General features: G+C 45.0%; 1 protein-coding gene across 1 annotated transcript in view; it reads right to left on the reverse strand.

Annotated features, from left to right (window-relative positions):
- SATB2 (SATB homeobox 2) overlaps positions 1–18575 on the reverse strand; it is a 128482-nt gene that overhangs the window by 22490 nt on the left and 87417 nt on the right. Inside the window, exons 9-10 of the mRNA XM_054277672.1 lie at positions 14446–14601; positions 2629–2826 (exon numbers count right to left, since the gene is read on the reverse strand). Of these exons, the coding sequence (XP_054133647.1) occupies positions 2629–2826; positions 14446–14601 (354 nt within the window). The remainder of the gene's footprint in view (positions 1–2628; positions 2827–14445; positions 14602–18575) is intronic.

An 18575-nucleotide genomic window follows, 5' to 3' on the forward strand; every position in this document is an offset into this window, starting at 1 on the left:
ATCTCTCACAAAGGAAACAACAATCCCTTAAAACATGAAGAACCAGCCGGTGTCCAGCTGATCTCCTACAGCACAACTGCCCCACTGAGCACACCCTGCCTTATAGAAGACCGAAACCATATCCAGGGCTTGGGGTAATTCCCTCACATGAAGCGTCCTCAACCCTGTAAGCAGCAAGTGAACTACACAAAACCCATCACAATGATATCTTTGCCATTTCCAAGAAGCCATACTGATGAAAAGACTGCAATATAGCCACATCTTTTGCCTGGTCATGCCTCTTGTGATGATAGCTAGGATATTCTTCCCAGTCTGACAGGGGGATGTCCCCAGCCCAGACAGGGTTAAGTCATGGTGGCTGGTAAGTCTGGCAGCAGTGTGGGACAGCCTCTCTGTTTTCAGGCTCTCCCAGTCTCTCAGCTGAAGGAGCAGGACACTCAAGCATCAGAGAGAAGTTACCATACACACACCTAAGCCATCAGAGCAAAAAGAAAGATGCGCTGGGCAGAGAGAGAGAACAGAGGGTAAGATCCTGCCTGCTTCTATGTTACAGGTCTGCACCGGCTGTTATTCACAGCACTGCTGCTTGTATCTCCTTCAAAGGGCTGTCATTTTGCTATCAAGGTTGCAGGTAAGGGCTTGACTTACAGCACACTTCTCACCAGCAAACCTGCAAAGCAAAGTAGGTCGGTGACTGCAGCTCTTGGATGTTTTCACCCCCTGCTAGAATGCAGCCAGGCACTGTGGCAGACATTCTGCACCCGCCACTGCTTTGAGAAGGAAATGAGAGTTGCTTTCCCACTTGACACTACAGGGGGAATTTCAGATAGGCAGAATGTAATTACTTGGCCTGGAGTTCAGCCAGGAGCAGGGCCCAAGACCCCTACCCTTATGTAAAGTGTCACAAAATCTCCAATGACTGCAAGTGTGAGGACGTCAGCTTTACATCTCTGGCTGCTGTCATTGGTTCTTCATGGCTAATTACCTAATAGTGACCCTTGCAGCAAAGCTAAAAATCAAACCCTGCTTCTCAAAACAATTCAAGTCCCAGAGACTGAAAACTATGCAAAAATTACTTAGTCTTGGGTATCTTTTGACAGTAGGGAGCAGGTGGACAGCAGACCTTCTGTGCTTGGCACTGGTAGCGTGTCACTCAGAAACCTACTGGGGTTTTTGGATGGGCAAGCATAGCTTTAAAATGCAGCACCCCCAAAACACAAGCCTACTGTAACAACTGCATACCAGTCTCCAGAGTTTTGTTGTATGAAGTTGCCAGCTGGTTCCATTTATTTTTCTTCATTTTTCATATTTTGACTGTAATAAATAATTAATCCATGGCTTTGTAACTTGCTGACAAATACAAATGCACAGCATTCCAACACAGTGTAACATGTCACTCACAAGACCCAACCTGCATGATGCAGAAAAGTGATGTGCAGAAGGCTTTGGGAAGTAGGCTAATCATCAAGGTCACTCACAAGATCCCAGGGAAACTTTTTGTGCCCCTTAGAGGATATTCTCACTTGCTGTGGGCATCAGAACTGGGTTAATATGTTTAAGTCTCCAGAGGTCTAATTGTCTTCCCACATGTTAGCTTGGCCCTTTCTTTACCTATTTGCAGCTTCTTGGTTCCAAGATCCTATAAACTTTTTGGGACATGGAAGACAAAACTTACTAAATTAATTACTTACAGGGCTTCCCCTTCTTTACAGCCCTGCGAACCTGAACCCAAGGAAACTTTTTTTTTTTTTTCTTTTAGGCAAAGACACAAAGGAAGGCACGGAGAAAGAAGTTAGCAGAAGAGACAAAAGGGTCTGAACTAGGCAATAACTAATCTGAGCGAGACCTACATGTTTCAGATGGGCAGGACAAGACAGAGAAACCTCCCACCTTTAGGAAAAAGGGGGCAAGATAGCTGGTAGCCACGGCAGGAGCATAAGAGCAGCAACAAAGAATAGAGGCTGAATGCCAAGATTCACAGCAAGAGTAGCAAAGCAGTGCAATCCACCATCAAACAATGGGGAGAGTGAAGGTGGGAGGAGGAACTGCAAGATCATCAGAGAAATGCACAGTACCAACAACCCCCAGAGTGGTCACATAATCTGGCAGCAAGTGAATGGTACAGAGTGCCAGGGGCTGAACTGGAGGGCTGAAGGGAAGCAGGGCTGCTGTGGAAGGTGTTGCCTCAGCTTTTTAGATTGAAGAATTGTCTCCTGAGCCTCTCTTGACCATCTGCAGATGTCTGAGTTTGTGACATGCATTACTAGTTATTAGGAACACACATTAATCTGATTTTTTCTTCTGACTGAAGCTGGAATTGCAAAGAAGAAAGTCTGTTTTTTGCACTTGGTTTTCTATATACATACTTGTATTTTTTTCTCATTCTACTAATACCTGAGACAAGACTAGAACAAGGGTGTACAACCAAAAATTCATACTAGTCAGAAACGTAGAGAGGAGCAAAACAATCCCAATGAGGCTGTGAAAATGCTCAGCATGGTAATTTCAGAAGTACTTTTAAGTTTCAGTCAATCCATAAAAAGCCCATCTCCATGCTGCACTCTTGACCCCCCTGTGTTACCCCAGTCCTCCCAGACAGATACCCTGAGGAGACAGAAGGGCTCTGACCTGCACAGGCTCGGGGGTGAGCTGCACCACGTGCTGCATGCGCTCGCTGTGGTGGTGCCTGGACTCCTCCTCGTAGATCACATCCCTCTCGTGCTGGGGAAGGTTCAGGAAGCGGCGAATGGTGCACAGGTTCTCCCAGAGGGTGCGGTTTTCTGGGCTTGGGTTTTCCTTCCAGCGCAGCAGTTCACACAGCCAGCCCTGCACGGGTAGAGTCAGCACAGTCAATTCACCAAGCACCAAGGAACCAGATGTGAACAGGAGGTCAGCAAGACCTAAAGCTCTGGGCTCGAAGTTTTGCTGGTCTCATCTCACACATAAACCCCCACCACCCCAAGCTGCCATTTAGTCTCGACAAATCCGTGATATATTCTATTTCCTGCAAGTTGGAAAAACTGAAACAAGCAGCAGTGCTTAGCAAAAACCAGTGTCTCGTCCTCATCATATACACAGCATGTTCAAAATGCTCAGATATAAGTATTTTTCCTACAGAAAAGCAAAGATGAAACAGAAATGCTCTTCACTTCCATTTCAGAGCCCCTTCATTTCTTCATCCAAGCAAAAGAAAAGGAGACATAACTCCTGAGCCTTGCTAACAATCCTCACTGCAACCTGCAGCCACAGAACCAGAAATTCAACACTACTCCAAATGGCTAGCAGAATATACTAGCAAGACATCTGATTTGCTGACACTGTGTTGCACTGATTCCCCAGCTCTGAACCCCACTAAAATTTTACATCTTTAAATAATAAAATCTAAGAGAAGATGCAGCCTTACATAAAGGGAACCCTGGAGCATTTAGCACAAAAGCAGAAAACAGGGTCATGCAGAAGTTACTAAAGATACCGAGACACTAGGCATAGGTAACTCTAAACCCAACTACAGATAATAGTAAGAGCATATTTTATTTGTGCTGTCTTGTTTAGGGTTAGCTTGAAATGCCTTTAAAAGGCTACTGCTATATGGAAGGAGCTGTAGGGCCTCTCCACAGGCACCGACTGCTCAGACCTCTGAGGTGAAAGCATCTGCACTCCAGGAAGAGGAAATGACCCTGAACCCCAGGGGCAAGGACAGCCAAAGGGCAAGAGCTGTTGGGGTGAGGACACTCCCCCGCGTGCGCCGAGCGTGACCCGGAGTGCCCAGCAGGTGAGCCAGGGATGGCGGCTGCTGCCGCTCCTGCAGGGCCTGGGGACGCAGCCAGCCCCGTCCTGCCTGCCAGCAGCCGGCCCACCGGGGGCTGGGGACAGTGGCTCCCCTCCTGTGCCTGCACGGGAGACGCAATGCAAGTGACAGAAGATGAGAAGATAATGCCGAGGATGCTGTCAACGCGCCTTACTGACTCCTGTCAAAATATTTTACCTAGTAGCTTTATAACCCATCATTTTCAAGCTACAGCTCAGCATTCTGACACCATTTTGACAGGCACCTTACAGTACCTAAAAGATAGCTTGATCAATGTTAAAAATGTTTGATACAAGAAGTAGCCAAAATTGCGTTTTTCTGAAGAGTGACCAGAGCAAGTTGAACAGCCGAGTTCATTACCAGCTCACAGGGGGGTTTTTGGTACTGCTTTTTTGTGTAACAACTTGTAAGCCATTGACAACTTCTACCATGCACTCTAAATCCCGTGTATAATATCATAAGCCGTTGTTTGTGTTACTCTCCACTGTGTCTTCTGCCTTCACCCCCCCCAAAAAAGGCAAGATTTGATTATCTCCGCTGCATCAGCCAAGACAGCAACACCAGCTGTTCTCATTGTGCAGCCTCTTCCTCACGGCCTACATGTTAATAACCTGATCATTCCATTTTCTCCTTCAACTGCCGGCTGCAGCACAGCGAAGAGACAAAAACCCAGGCCCATCTGCAGCAGCTGTAGGCAGTGAACTGTGAAGCCACCAGGGATTTATAAACTAATCTGTAACACAACACTGCCTTGTTTTTACAAGTGAGAGGCCACATTTGTGCAGACCTGATCTTTTCTTGCAATAAACTTGGAGGGCCGGGGGGTGGGGGGGCAAGGATGAAAACAAGATATATAATAATTTACTTAAGGAAAAAAAACCCTCTGTGCTGTATTTTCAAAGTGTTTTGATTGGTATTTGGGCAATCTCTCAGCCAGGTGAAGTCTGCATTTTAATGTGGTTTGGCCACATCCCATACCCTCAATTGTCCTCCTTCCACAGCTCAGAAATCCCCCAAAACTTGGTCTCTTTTAAAGAAAATACAAGAAGAAAATCTCCCAGCTCTGCAATGTTTTCTCAGGGGTTCCTCCATATCGAGGAAATAAGTTTTGAAATGGAAAATATATCACCTGTAGAAAAAAACAATTCCTGTTGTTCCCTGTTTTCAGTGATCTGAATAAGTCTCCAACTGAACTCTTTCAAGCTGTTTCAAGCAGGTATGTTTAACACCTCCTGGGAGATGCTGCAGCATGAAGACCCATCATGTAGCAGAAAATACAAGATAAGCCCTGCACCTGGTGGAGCTGGAGCCCATTGCTGGGCAGACCTGTGAGAAGATGGGGTGCCTGGCTCTGGCAGAACCCAGGCCCAGCTTGGCAGGGCCAGCTCCCTTCCCAGGGCTGGACCGGGCCGGCCGACAGTGACTGCGGTGCTTTGATTTATCTGTCCCGTTATAATCAGCGCTCATTACAATCACTTAGAGCAACACTACAGGCCTCATTACGGACTAGGCACTCGCTGCCATTAGTCTTTAAGAAGGATAGCGCTCAATTTGCCTGGCAACATGCGAGGTCCTGACCTTGGAGCTATTAGGGAAAAGATTAGACTGCAGTGTGACCATGTGTGCAGACACGAGCAAACCAAATTAATTTCTGGCAAAGGGAGGCACCAGGCAAGGACCCCGCCATCCCGAGGACACCTGAGAACTTCTCCATTCCCCAAAGGAGATAAACTAATGGCACGTTTAAAGGAGCCTGGTTCTGAAGGTGAAGCACATCCGTGGTATTTAGAGAGATATTAATCCAGTTTCCCCACAAAGTATTTGCTTGGCTGATCAGATTAAGGGATCTAGCCTTCAACAGCACACCCCCACCACAGCAGGCCCCAAGAAATCTGTGATACTTCACAGCCTCAGACATATTGCACCATGTGTACCCAGCTGCTACAATAATTAGCTTATGAATGTATCAGCTGGTTCTGTGATTTTTATAAATAATAACTAACCTACAGAGCAGAAAGATTTCCACGAGCCTAATATTAGCAAGAAATTGCAAGGTGCGCCTAACTGAATTGTCATTGTGCTAAATGCCCTGTCTTCTCTCATGTTGTGCGAGACTGGATCTCCCCCAACACCATTTATAAATATTTATTTTTGCAATGTATTTGTGTCAGCTTTCTTCACAAGAGCCATTATTTGCTCACCCCCACACATACACACGCATACCCACTGCGTGCATGTGTACACTTATCTGCATCAAGTCTGTACTTTCGCTACTCTTTTTCTATCCCTTCCTCTCTTTATTCAAGCATTCATTCAAGACCCTCTCTATCCATCTCTGGGGCTGTTTATTAGGCAATAGCTTTGACTAATACGTGAGAAAACACAGCGTGCCTCAGCTTACTCACACGTTCTTTATGGCTGCAAGTAACCGCCTTCCCCATGCACAGATGAAAAGTCTGCATCGGCTTTTTTAAATTATTTATTTAAATAATCTTAGCACGCCATCCAAGAAAGTTTTGCAGTACCAGGCAAAAAAAAAAAAAAAAGTGTAAATGTCAAATAAAACAGTGACAGATGACAGTATTCTCTATTGAATAGCACCGTTTCTTCGTGCATGTTCAATGAGAACTCATGAATTATTAATACACAAAATCTCCTTTTACTGTTAAAAATCTCAACTTGGCGTTTTTTGGTTACAATTTTAAAATTTTGTTTTATTTATTTCTTTGGGGTCTGTGTATGTTACACAGAGCTTTCCAGGAGAATTATTTCATTTAAGAAATGCTAACATACAGAAACTTTTGGAGCTACAGCCATTCACAGTGAATTTTCATCTATAGCCGCATTTATTGGCATGAAGAAGGAAAAGTGAAGGAGACACTTTCTCACCACCTTTTCCCCCACTCACCCACAGCATATGAGCTCACTGCATTGCAAGTAAATACAACTTCTGTGAACATATTCTGAAAAATCTAACTAATACCACACCCCTCCCCAGACCCATAATACACTGTGCTTCTGGTCCTGCCTCTTCTCCACATCTCCACCATACAAACAGCCCCCTTGGCTGCCAGAGCTACCAGAGAGCTTGATACACACCAGTGTCAATATGGGTGGCAGAATCCAGCCCTTAATGTCAGCTTCTAAGGTTCTCAAATGGCAATGTCTTCCATTAAAAATAAGAGGAGGAAAAACAGCACAATTAAAAGATGCTTTTGGCTCTACATTCAGGCACACCCAGGGCTTGTGGTTTCAAGCCCTTCCTTTATTTCACCCCAAAACTTCTAGAGGCATCAAGAATGCAGCCCAATTTAGCTCATTAAAGAGAGCTGCAGAGAAGTGGTGGCCTCTATTTTTGTTTTTCTCATGAGGCAAGATAAACATTTTCTAAGCATTTTGTTTAATTTATAAAATAATGTCATATTAATGTCCTATTTTTAACCTCTCTGTCTTCCAATCAAATACATTTCCACATAGCTAAGCAAATGACAACAAAAATCTGCAGAAAGCCAGCCATTCCCATTGTGCTTTTATGCTGCTAAAGAAAAAGCATGCTTAGAACACCAAAGTGTGAGGCTTGGCGCCCTCAAACTCCCTCGAAGACAGCGAGCTGGTGCAGCAATCCTGAGCCATCTCTGTCACTTATCCCAGAGCCCTGTTAGCAGCTTGACCCTTTCACTTTCGCTGGGCTTACCCTGGAGCAGGGCACCAGATACACAAGACTACAGTAAGGTCAGTTTTCCAGCACGCAGTACAGATGTGCACAAACACACTGACCCCCAAAACTGCTTCCTGCAGATCTCCTGCCCTGCAGCCTGCCAAGGACCATATTTCTGACCAAGGACAAAGAAGGCACATGGGAAGAGCTCAGGCTCACAGTCATGCTGGGGTACAGGTCCATGTTTACACTTTGCCAAAAGCCACTGCAGGAGGTGGCAGTTGGGTGTCCACGGTGACTTAGCCACAGGCAGCTGTTCTGCTTTGAGCATGGATAAACCTGCAGCTTAACCGACCTTGTGTTTCCCTGCACTTACATTGAAATTATTAACAGTAATAACAACAATAATAACAATACAGTTGGTTGCCTGCACTGACATTTTCTAGGGTCTCCAGTGAAAGCATGAGTAGGCAAATGAAGAGGTTTTTAGTAAGAGTGATTCAGGAATAAATCTCAAAAATAAATGTAAAAGGCCATTTCCTCACCCACATCATCAGTGCAGAAAATGTCAACATATGTGACAAAAGGAAAAAAAAGCAGCAATGATTGACGCAAGTCTTGAAAGATTAGTAAAGAAATGCACTCTTCAGAGAAGGCTCCCTTCCCACATGGGATCACAGGAGTCCTCTGGCCAAACTTCCCCAGCATCTCTTCTCTCTGCTTAGTTTGGGACTCCACAGTGCAAATGAGCTACATAATATTCAGCTCTTGTTCCTTAGTCACCAAACTCTCTTACCATGAATCCAATAAGTGTCTATTAAAATAAATAAACCCCCTAATGATTCAAGATAACCTAATCAAGAAAGCTGAAATGGATAAAAGACTAACTGTAATGGAGAGTTCTGTCATGGCTTCAATGAATTCTTGATGAGGGCCGGGGGAGGGGGACTGAACCTGAGAAGCTTTACTTGGAGAATTTTGATATAGTTCAAGGTTAATCACTCAACAGTCTGGATTTTCTGAAATGCTTGGTACCTTTCCTCCCCAGAAAATGCAAAGCACTTTCATGAGGGCCAGTTTCTCACTAGCCTCATAAAGCATGAAATGATAAAAAAAAAAAAAAAGGAATGAGACATGAGTCCTGAAGTATCTTAGATTCATGGGAACACCAATCCTGGCCTCAGAGGGAAGGATGCTGTGCACTGAGGAAATATCCAGCATTCCAAGTTCAAACTGGCTTCTCCCCACACTAGAGAGGAAGTGTGGGCTTGTGGTTAGGGCAAACAGCCCACCAGCAGCTCCTGGGTCTGCCAAGGACTCTATGAGCAAAGTCCCAGCTCCACAACTGTCCCTTATTCATTCAGCTGCTGAGAGGCCAATGCACTGCTGCAGATGCTGTTGCAGAATCACAGATAGTTTAGGTTGGAAAGGACCTTTAAAGGTCTCTAGTCCAACACCCTTACAATGAATAGGGTCATTTTCTATAGATCAGGCTGGACTCTGAGCAACCTGAATGTTTAAAGGGATGGGACATCTGCCATTTCTGTAGGCAGCCTGTCCCAGTGTTTCACCACCCTCATTGTAAAAAGTTTCTTCCTTATATATTTAGTCTGAATTTACTCTATTTTAGTTTCAAACCATTTACTCTTGGCCTGTCACAGCAGGCCTGGCTAAATAAGCCCCATTTAAGTACTGAAAAGCTGCAATAAAGGCTCCCTGGACCCTTCCATGTCCAGGCTGAACAGCCCCAACTCTCTCTGCCTGACTTCACGGGAGAGGTGCTTCAGCCATTTCATCATTTTTGTGGCCCCTTCTGGACTTGCCCCAACAAGCTGAAGTCCCTCCTGGGCTGGGGACCCCAGAGCTGGATCCAGTGCTCCATTGGGGTCTCACCAGAGCAGAGGGTCAGAATCACCTTCCTCAACCTGCTGGTCAAGCTGCTTTGACTGCAGCCCAGGACAGAATTGGCCTTTTGGGCTAAGAGTGCACTTCTGTAGCTCCTTACCAGCTTTTGACCTACCAGCATCCCCAAGTCTTTCTTGGCAGGGCCCTTCTCAATCCCTTAATCCCTCAGCCTGTGCTGATACTGGGGTTGCTCTGACCCAGGTGCAGAAGACTGTACTTGGCCTTGTCAAATCCCATGAGGTTCATATGGGCCCACTTCTCTTGTCCTGGATGGGGTCACACTGTGATATACAAGTCTGTGAAAAAGAAGCTCTAGTCTAAAGATACATAGAAGAAATTCTAAGTTCAGTCAAGGAAAGAAATGTCATTTCTGCATTTCCTCCATATGTGACAAGAACATCAACATATCAGCACAACAGATATGCCCCAGCTGTAGAGATTCAAAGCATCATAAAGAAGGCACTGAGATAAGGCTGTAAGAGTGCCCTGTATGCACACACTGTACACACTCCACATCTTCACCACCAGCTGCTTTTTCTAGCTGCTGTTCATCATCACTGGAAGCTAATTAGTTTAAGGCCAAAGAAAACACCTATTATAAGCTAAATGGGAGAGAGAAGGCATCCCATCCTATCAAATGAATACAAGGGAATGTAAGTTGGGAAGGAAACAGAGGAAGGGATGAAATGAAGGGTTTCTAAAGCTAATCCTTCCTCAAAGTGCCACTGTTCATTCCTCCTGCAGCTCCCGTACCTCCCTTTTGGACGATGAGCAGGAGATAAGGGTATGGGAAGGTAGCCATGGTGTGGAGTCCCACCTAGCCTGGGATCCTGCTGTGGGCTAACACTTTCCTTGGCCGGAGAACTGGAAATGAGGCAGGTATCTTGACATGAAAAAGGAAAGTCAGAGGAAAGGCAAGGAACTATCACAGTGATTTTCATCCATAGGCCTGGGGATTTTTTTTCACCACGAGGGCCTCAACTGAAGGGCTTTTCTGCCCCCAAACTCTTAACCCTCACCACGTTTATTGTTTGTTTGCTTGCTTTCCAACAGGATAAAAATATAATACAGAGACTGATCCTTGGTAGCTTAACATTTTTTCAAATGTTGCTCCAAGGGGGTCTCTCTTGCTTTACTGTAGTTCAATTGGAATAGACTCCAGTCTCTTGAAAAGAATTTCAGTTTCAAGGCCATACTTTTTGTTTTCACTAGACTGGTGGAAGTTCCATTTGCCCTTCCCAGGGCTGATCCCCAGCAACATGGTTCCCCATGCCACCCCAGCCTGATTAAGAGTCTCTTGCCCTGGCAGAGCTGTGGGAAGTTTGATCTCCATGTTCATACAAACTCTGCCCTCCCTCAGACTGTCAACAATGGCTCTGGCCAGCAGTGTCCACTATTTATTTATTTATTTTGATAGTGATTGTTTACTACAAACAGAACTACATTCCTAAACCCATTTTGCAAAGACTAAGAAAAAAAAAAATCTGTTGAGCACAGCACAGCCCCTGACAGGACCCTCACTAGCAGAGGTCAAAGGGGTGATGCTGCATCAGAGTCACACGGTCATGGGGAAATGGTTGAAATGGTTTTCCTGGAGTTGTACTCTAGAGCAGTTGAAGAATTGAATGTAGAGGCCAGCTGTAAAACCAACAATCCAAACACAATCCAAAGTCTCTGCCTGTCCCACTGCCCAGCTCTGCATACACACAGGCCACTAAACCTCTCTGAAAGAGCACACCAGAAACCTGTCTTGTGAATTAAATATAACCAGGGCAGCCTGAAGTGTAGACCAGAAAGCAAACTGTGGTGTTTCAGCCACACTCAGAAACATTCCCAGCTCCCAGCTTTAGCCACTAAATGGGCAATAGCAGGCAGTATCCCCGGACAATCCTGCGGTCCATTGCTACATCCCTAACAGCTGACAACTAAAATAGGAGGGCAGCTTTGAAGGATGTGTTGTGAGGGCACTGAGCTCTTAGCTCTTGCTGGCTTAAAAAATACAAAGGGATGCACAGCACTTCAAAAAGGCTAAAAACATCTAGATATAAGTTGCAAGGAATAAAGTGCATATTGAGGTGAATAGGTGATGAATAAGTCAAAGTCTAAAATTAATGGCTTGAAATCTTTATAAAGATGTATTGCCTTAAAGAATTCTCACCATACTACCTTTGTAACTCCATAAAGCACTGAAAACTTGCCTTTATGTTGACTTGTGAGCTCTGTGATTTGCAACCTCAGTTTCTAGAAACTGCCTTTCTCTTCAGTTGCTGAGACACTGCCATGACTTAAGAATGAAGATGGTTACTTGTTAAATTAGAGATCAATTAACTCCACCAGTAGATGATGCCTCTTGCAATAGCTGTTCTCAGTGGGTAACACTCTTCCTGTACAGAGACAGAAGAGGAAACGAGGTCTCCGTAGCCTCTGGATGTTCTCTCGGGTACATGACACACAGCCCTGTGTATAAAATGTCAAAACATCCCTGTCGGAGATTCAGTGCCTGCTAAAACTGTGACGATCTCACAGCACCGTGGATTGCTGTTGACAGAACAGCAGCGCCCAACATAACACATGCCTTGTTAGCAAACTGGAAGCCTCTCAGTAGTCTGGGGTGAGGGAATAATAGAGGAAGCCAACACAACACAAGCCAGGCCTGTGGAGAATAGCAAGTGAACGAACCTTGGCGGAGAGTCCAAGCAAAGCCTCAGACGAGCTCTTTTTTCCCCCCTTTCAAACTCTCTCTTCTGCAAACATGGGCAGTTTCCAATAAGCGCTTCCCACCATGTAACTCAGCTGCTGAAATCAGCAGCATTTTCACCAGAAATCCCCACAACTGGCACAGCTGGCCTGTGCAAAGCACTGGGAACACCCAACTGCTAGTTTGCACACAAGCCAGACCTAAGGCTGACCATGCCACCGTGGCTCTCCCCCATGCAGGCAGCTGTGTCCTTGCTTTTTGGCACTCCTCGGGGCCACGGAGCTCCCCAGCCACTGGCAGGACACCATAGGCACACCAAGCCAGGTCAGGGGCAGGCACACAGGTGGGCTTTGAGGCAGGGGGTGGCCCTGAACCACTGTGGTTCTTGGCTGTGGCTTCCTCTGTCCCTGCCTTCCCTCTTCCCTGCCAGTGTCCCCATAAACCACTTTCATGCTCCAGCAGAGCGCTATGACATCTCAGCATGGCGAATGCTGGGCCATCCCAGGGAGCCAGAACTGCTTTAGCAAGGCTGTGAAACAAAAGAAACATCAGCCTCAGAAACGCTTCTTTATTCGCTGCTGCTGAAGGAACAAAACCTTTATGTGCAGTAACTCTGCTTTAAACAGTAACATTTGTAGATCCTGCTCTTAACCTTTTGCATCTGGTGTTCAAAATCTGCCCTGCTTTTTTTCCACATGAAAGACTACAGATCTTATTTTTGTTTTGGCGCTGGTGTGCAATGCTGCCAGAGAAGTGCACTCAAGCTGGCACAGACCAAAGCTGGTGAGCCACCCAAATTATTGTTGGGTGGTTCAGTCCCTCTCTATTTCAAGAAGCCTCTGGGTATAATGACAGGAAGCTTGCAGGCAATTTCAAGCTAAACCTCAGAGAGGCTGGCATTGGGTCTGTGTTAAAACACTCCTTATTAAAAGCTGTCCAGTCCGGATTCTGGGTGGAACTTTGATATCTGCATGGAGCAAAGAATAAGGGGCACGTTTGCAAAATCAATTGTGCAGTTTTTATATTTACTGCACGTTTACCACATATGTCATTTATTACACAGTGGAAAACCGTTAAATGCACAGTAGTTGTGCCAAGTGGCATTATGCTTTTAACAGCTTTATTCGTTTAACAGCTCCAGTTCTCATTATATTTTGCCATGTGGTACATGAGATTTTTATGCATTTAACAGTTTAAGAGGGTTCCATGGTATTTTCCTTTTATGTATTTCATACTGAGCCTGGGATTTAGTTTGGGGGGTAGAAGGACTGTAATCCCTTTATCCTGACAAGAGAAAGCAAAATGCAAAGAAAATAAATGATTACATTAAGAAGGAAAAATTAATCAGATCTCCATGAGTCAGGACACAAATACCTGTAAGAAGGACAAGGCTTTCCCATGTGCTTTGATACCCTTTGATGCTTTCTTTATATGCCTTTCAACTGCTTATTTTACATCTGCTTTAATGACGATAATGTTGTTTCCCTGAACAGAGGGAAGTGTGTGTTTTTCAGAGTGCATGCACCTAGATACTTCTATCCCACTCTTTGTCACGTGCACATTTGTGCATTTTTTGTGTGCATATTGATGCCCTCTCCTTGCTGAACTGAATCATTTCATCCAGGATGCAGAAGCAGCTCTTTTCACTGAGTAAACAATTCCTTCCAACAATCTCCAATCCACTTGCGGCCCTTCAAAAAAATCTGTCCTCCTTTCCACAAAATCCCTTCTGGTGCATTATATTTTTTTAAAGAGCTGGATGAAATTTTTAAATTAATGGATTCTCTTCAAGAATTTCACCCCGACCTAGGTTTGCTCGCATGTATTTTTTACACCCAAGGTAGAAATGAATCCAGCAGAACTCGCTGCAGTGCCTTCTCATGCCTTTTTGTAAAAATGATTGGATCCAATGTGAATTATTCACATGGCAATACCGTATGCAGCACATACAACATGCTAAAAAGGAAACACCTGCCTAATATTGCCTTCCCTCAGTTAACCACTTGAGAAAGCAATTTCATTACCTGCTGAATGAGTAGGATACCACCATTTTGGAAGTTCCTTGTCCTGCTAGCAGAGGTGTAAGTTATATACCACACATGGGAAAAGACAGACATGTTTGTACAGAAAGGGAGAAAAAGCTTGGCTGTGAACTGACCCTTTCCTCTGCCACTTTTAAAAGGGAAAAGGAAACCACTTAAGCAGGCAAAAGCCAAACATGACAGGTTCCCCAGAGATGAAAATTATTATTATGGTAGGAACAGATGTAATTTTACTGGTAGGAGGAAGAGATGGATCTAGTCCCAAACCCAGAGCTTGCTTTAAAAACAAAACCCCGCAAAGCCCCACAACAATGAAATCCCCTATACCACTCACCTGACTTTTATTGGCAGCCACTTTGGCAAACAGAGCTTGAGATACCTTGGCCCTTTTCATCTCCTGTTGGATCTCATCATAAATGGCAGCTGTGATGTTGACGTTGGCGCTGTCCGCCTTAATGGGGAGGTCTGTTGTTGGTGTCGAGGTTTTGGCCTACCAAGAGACCATGAAAATAATAATTAAAAAAGTGCTGCTTTCAGCCCAGCCATCTGTGCAGAAATTATCAAAGGATTTCAGTCAGCTGATGCCAAACTGCATTAGCTACAGAGGGACACTTCCTGTCCATTATTCTAATCAGGTTAATTGTGATTGGAAATAATTGCAGTGCATTCCTATAGGACATGCAAGGCCTTGTCATGCCTCCCCCTCTCCCTCTCCCAGCATGTTTATTGAGCAGCTCAACAAAAGGATAGGTAGCTGGGGCACTGGGCTGCAGGCACACACTGACATTGGCTTTGCCAGCCAGCTACCGCAGCACAGCCACCAGACTCTACCTTCTCCCCCTCTCTCTAGAATGGGCCTACACCTTGGAGGAAGAGCCAATTCTCCCAGAAAAAATGAGTAAATGGGCAGAGGTCTCTAAATAATAAATTATTACTCAATTTAATGCACTCCCTCAAGTCTCCCTCATCCTTTATTAAAACTCTACGTATGTCATTTGAGTATGTATGGTTTCCCAGCCTTATCATCATTATGCTAGCCAGACTGTCACCTAATTTCACCTAGGAAATCAGTGGAAATGAAAAAAAAAAAAAAATCATTTCATAAAGCTGGGCTTTGGCATGCCTTTGATGTGCTGCCCTCATTCTCCTAAACTCATATTGAGATTTTGTGTATTCCACTGCACTCCTTTTAATTGAATGATTTCCCATCAGCTTCTGTGACAAATGAAGGACAATAACGGACGCTGCCAGTGCTCTCCCTGGGCTGGACTACCCCTGCAAGGCTTCTGTCAATACAGCTCAGAAGACTGCTACAGGATGTCCATTTTCAAGCCCCCTGGACTGGTGGTCCCCAGAATGCACTGGCAGGAGAGGGAGTGGCGACAGTGTGCTGCTCACTGAGTGTGTCTCCCTTGGAGACAGATCTCATTTACTTTCCTGGGCTCAAAGAAGAGAGATACCAGGGCTGATCACTGCACCCCTTAACCTTTTAAGGGAAATGTGGGTTACTGATACAAAATCTCTGTTCTGTCTTGAAACATAGAGGTCTTAGGAAAGCACCCAACCTAAATGGCAAAGCTCACAGCTCCCAACAGACCCAGACCACCCGTACACCCCACTGACCCTCATATTTGGCCCAATTTTGAACCTTTTCAGATGGATCCCATTTTTGTGTCAGAGTGGAAGTCTGCTAGAATACATCTAATGTTAATTTTTAACTAGGCAGACATGCTCAAATGTTTATTTGTTAATAGGAAGGTTAACTAGGCAAAACCAAACCTTCTGAACTTCTTCTGTTTTGCTGTCCTCCAAATCTTCTTCTTCCTGACATCTCTTCTGTATGGAGGCCACATTAATAATTGAGCCAAAGTCAGTCAAGATAACAGACTAGACTAATCACTCTTCCTTATGACTTTGAGATAAAGCCTTAACCAACCTGTGTCTTCTCCCCTTCCAGGCTCAGCAGGCACTGCTCTGGGCTTGTTCCCTGCCTGTCGCAGGCAGAACACACACAGAAAGGGTGTGAGATTTCCCTGCTCCCTGAGGCCAGCCCCATGTGCAGGCAGAGACAGCTGGACAGCAGCTGGGGCAGAGCAGGGCCACCATGGCTCAGGAGGCCAGGGCCAAACCACTGCCATCCACAGGCCATGAGCTGGGTACAGTGCAACACAGGGACTCACAGGGACACCCTGCTCTGAAATTCAATGCTTACAGATAGGTGAGAGTTAGGGCAATTGTGGGAAATGTATGAAAACAACAAAGAGTTCATGGAAAGGAAAAGGACTGTCCAAGTCTGTCAGGACTGATTTAATGGAGATTTGTCAGGTATAAAAAAGTCTTCCCAGGCACTGGAGCCTTTGGCTAGCACAGCAGCTGAGGTCACCATGGCCTCAAAGGCCGTTATGGATGTCTGAGATCCTGAGAAGAACAAATTAGCATGTAAAAGAAAGATTTAAAATATAACTCCATCCTGCATGGGTCTCCTATACTTCTAGGTCCACAGCCACATGTCAGGAAAGCGTCTGCCCTGCACACCCTGAAAGCTGCTTTTTTATTTAATCACCAAAACAGGAAGGGCAAATACCAACCAAAAGTCAGTAAAATAAAGTATTTAATGTTAGAAGTCTAGATTCAAAGCTGGTCTTGATATTTAGAAGGAGTTTGACACTATTATAGAACACCAGACACTATATAGACACTATACTACTATAGAAACATCTTATTGCCAACAGTGGGGAAAAAAAGAAAAAGTGTTTGCAACCACAGTGCTAGAGCACTGCAACCCAGCCCCTTACTGCTGGGGTTCTGTGTGCCTACAACAACTCCCAACAGGTCAGAGCATCTTCCCCACAGCAACTGGACTCCATTTTCTGGATTCATCTCTCATTCTCACCTTGAGGCAGGTCCTGAGCCAGGGACATCACAAAAGGGTAGCTTGGGGCTGGCTCAGAGTCAGGGAGAGCTGAGCTGGGTACACCTGCCTGCATGGCAGCCCCAGCACGAGCACTTCCACAGGTATCTGCCATTCCTCTCCCACCCAGCACACTCAATCCCAAAAGCCTTGCTGCAGGGTATCGGTATCTATGGAAACCATGCCTCCAATTGCCATTCCATCACCTCCTCTGGCACACTGACACAGTTCCTGCAAGGCTGGTACAGCTCCTACCCCTGCTGCCCCAGAGCACCCCAGAGCTGCAGGGCAGGCTAGGGAGCTGCTGCTGCCTGCAAGGACGGCGTTTGTCTCTCAGAACTCAGAGCAGGCATATGGGGAAACGCAGTAACCGTGTTGCCTGCCCGGGAGCTGGGAAGAGCCTCATTTGCAGAGGTGTCCAAGTTGTCAAAACAGCACCTGTGCTGACTGGTGCTGGCCCTCTGAGGGCTGGGGAAATGTTACACAGCGGGCACAAGGCAAGCACTGGGTACGCAAACCTTTGTGTGCTGTTTTTGCTGATCAAAAACCTCACAAAATTCTGTTGAATTCTTTGAGCTGAAATAAGGCAAATATGTGCTGGTTTATACTTCTAGACTATGGTTTTCTAGCAACATTTAGCTCTTACAAAGGCAGGCAAAAAAATCCATTACTTTAAATCATGCCCTAGCTGCGGCTAGAGCATGGGAAAATGGCATATTTCAACACAGGAACAAAATGGGGCAAGAGATCCCATTTTTTTTTTCACCAGATTGCATCTAATCTCTCAATTTTCTTTTGGTGCTTGATTCTAGTACAAAACCTATTGCAATAAATGTATGCAGGAGTAAGCTATTTCTTTAATGAATCGATACCAGTGCAGAAAGTGGCTACACTATTTAAATAGTAAAATAGTGTACCCACTATTAAAATCTCTATATATATTTATTTTCACCTAAAGGTAACTAAAAAAGATAAGGAGCATACAATGAGTTTCCCATGTAATGAAAATTCAGTGCCAAATTTGGGTTGGCAGGATAAGCTTGCTTTCAGTGAAAACAATTCTTTATATCACATATTCGGTGAAATGCACCTACATGTCTGGGTTAAACTGAACAACCTCAACAGTTTTTACAAAATCAACACACCTTCTGTAAGGATGGTCTGTTTGAGTGTAACATTTCACTTTCCCAACAGTGCTTGTTTGCTTACTTTTAGCAGCTGTGACTAGAGAATTCAATGAAAAGTGATCATTGATATGATTAGAAGGGTTAAACGGGCCTATTTACTAAAGATCAGTTAAGTGCTAGAGCTGACACATCATGTCTGTACTGTTAGAAACTTCAGACTCAAGTTAATCAAATGTCATGACAGGAATTCATCAGCAGCCCTGTGCAAGCACCCTCACTTTGCAGAGTACACGTGTGGGACTGCATCAGCCTGGTACAAGGGGGGTGACTATTACAGTGTAGTTTGTGGATGCTCCCTCTTAGTGCAACCTACCCAGGGAAGAGTGGGCAACAGCACATTAATAAACTCATGCAGTTAAGTGAATG

Source organism: Melozone crissalis, unplaced genomic scaffold (assembly GCF_028551555.1).
Source record: "Melozone crissalis strain CALT ecotype California unplaced genomic scaffold, PUWL_Pcris_2 ptg000023l_1, whole genome shotgun sequence".
In the NCBI taxonomy this organism is placed as follows: domain Eukaryota; kingdom Metazoa; phylum Chordata; class Aves; order Passeriformes; family Passerellidae; genus Melozone; species Melozone crissalis.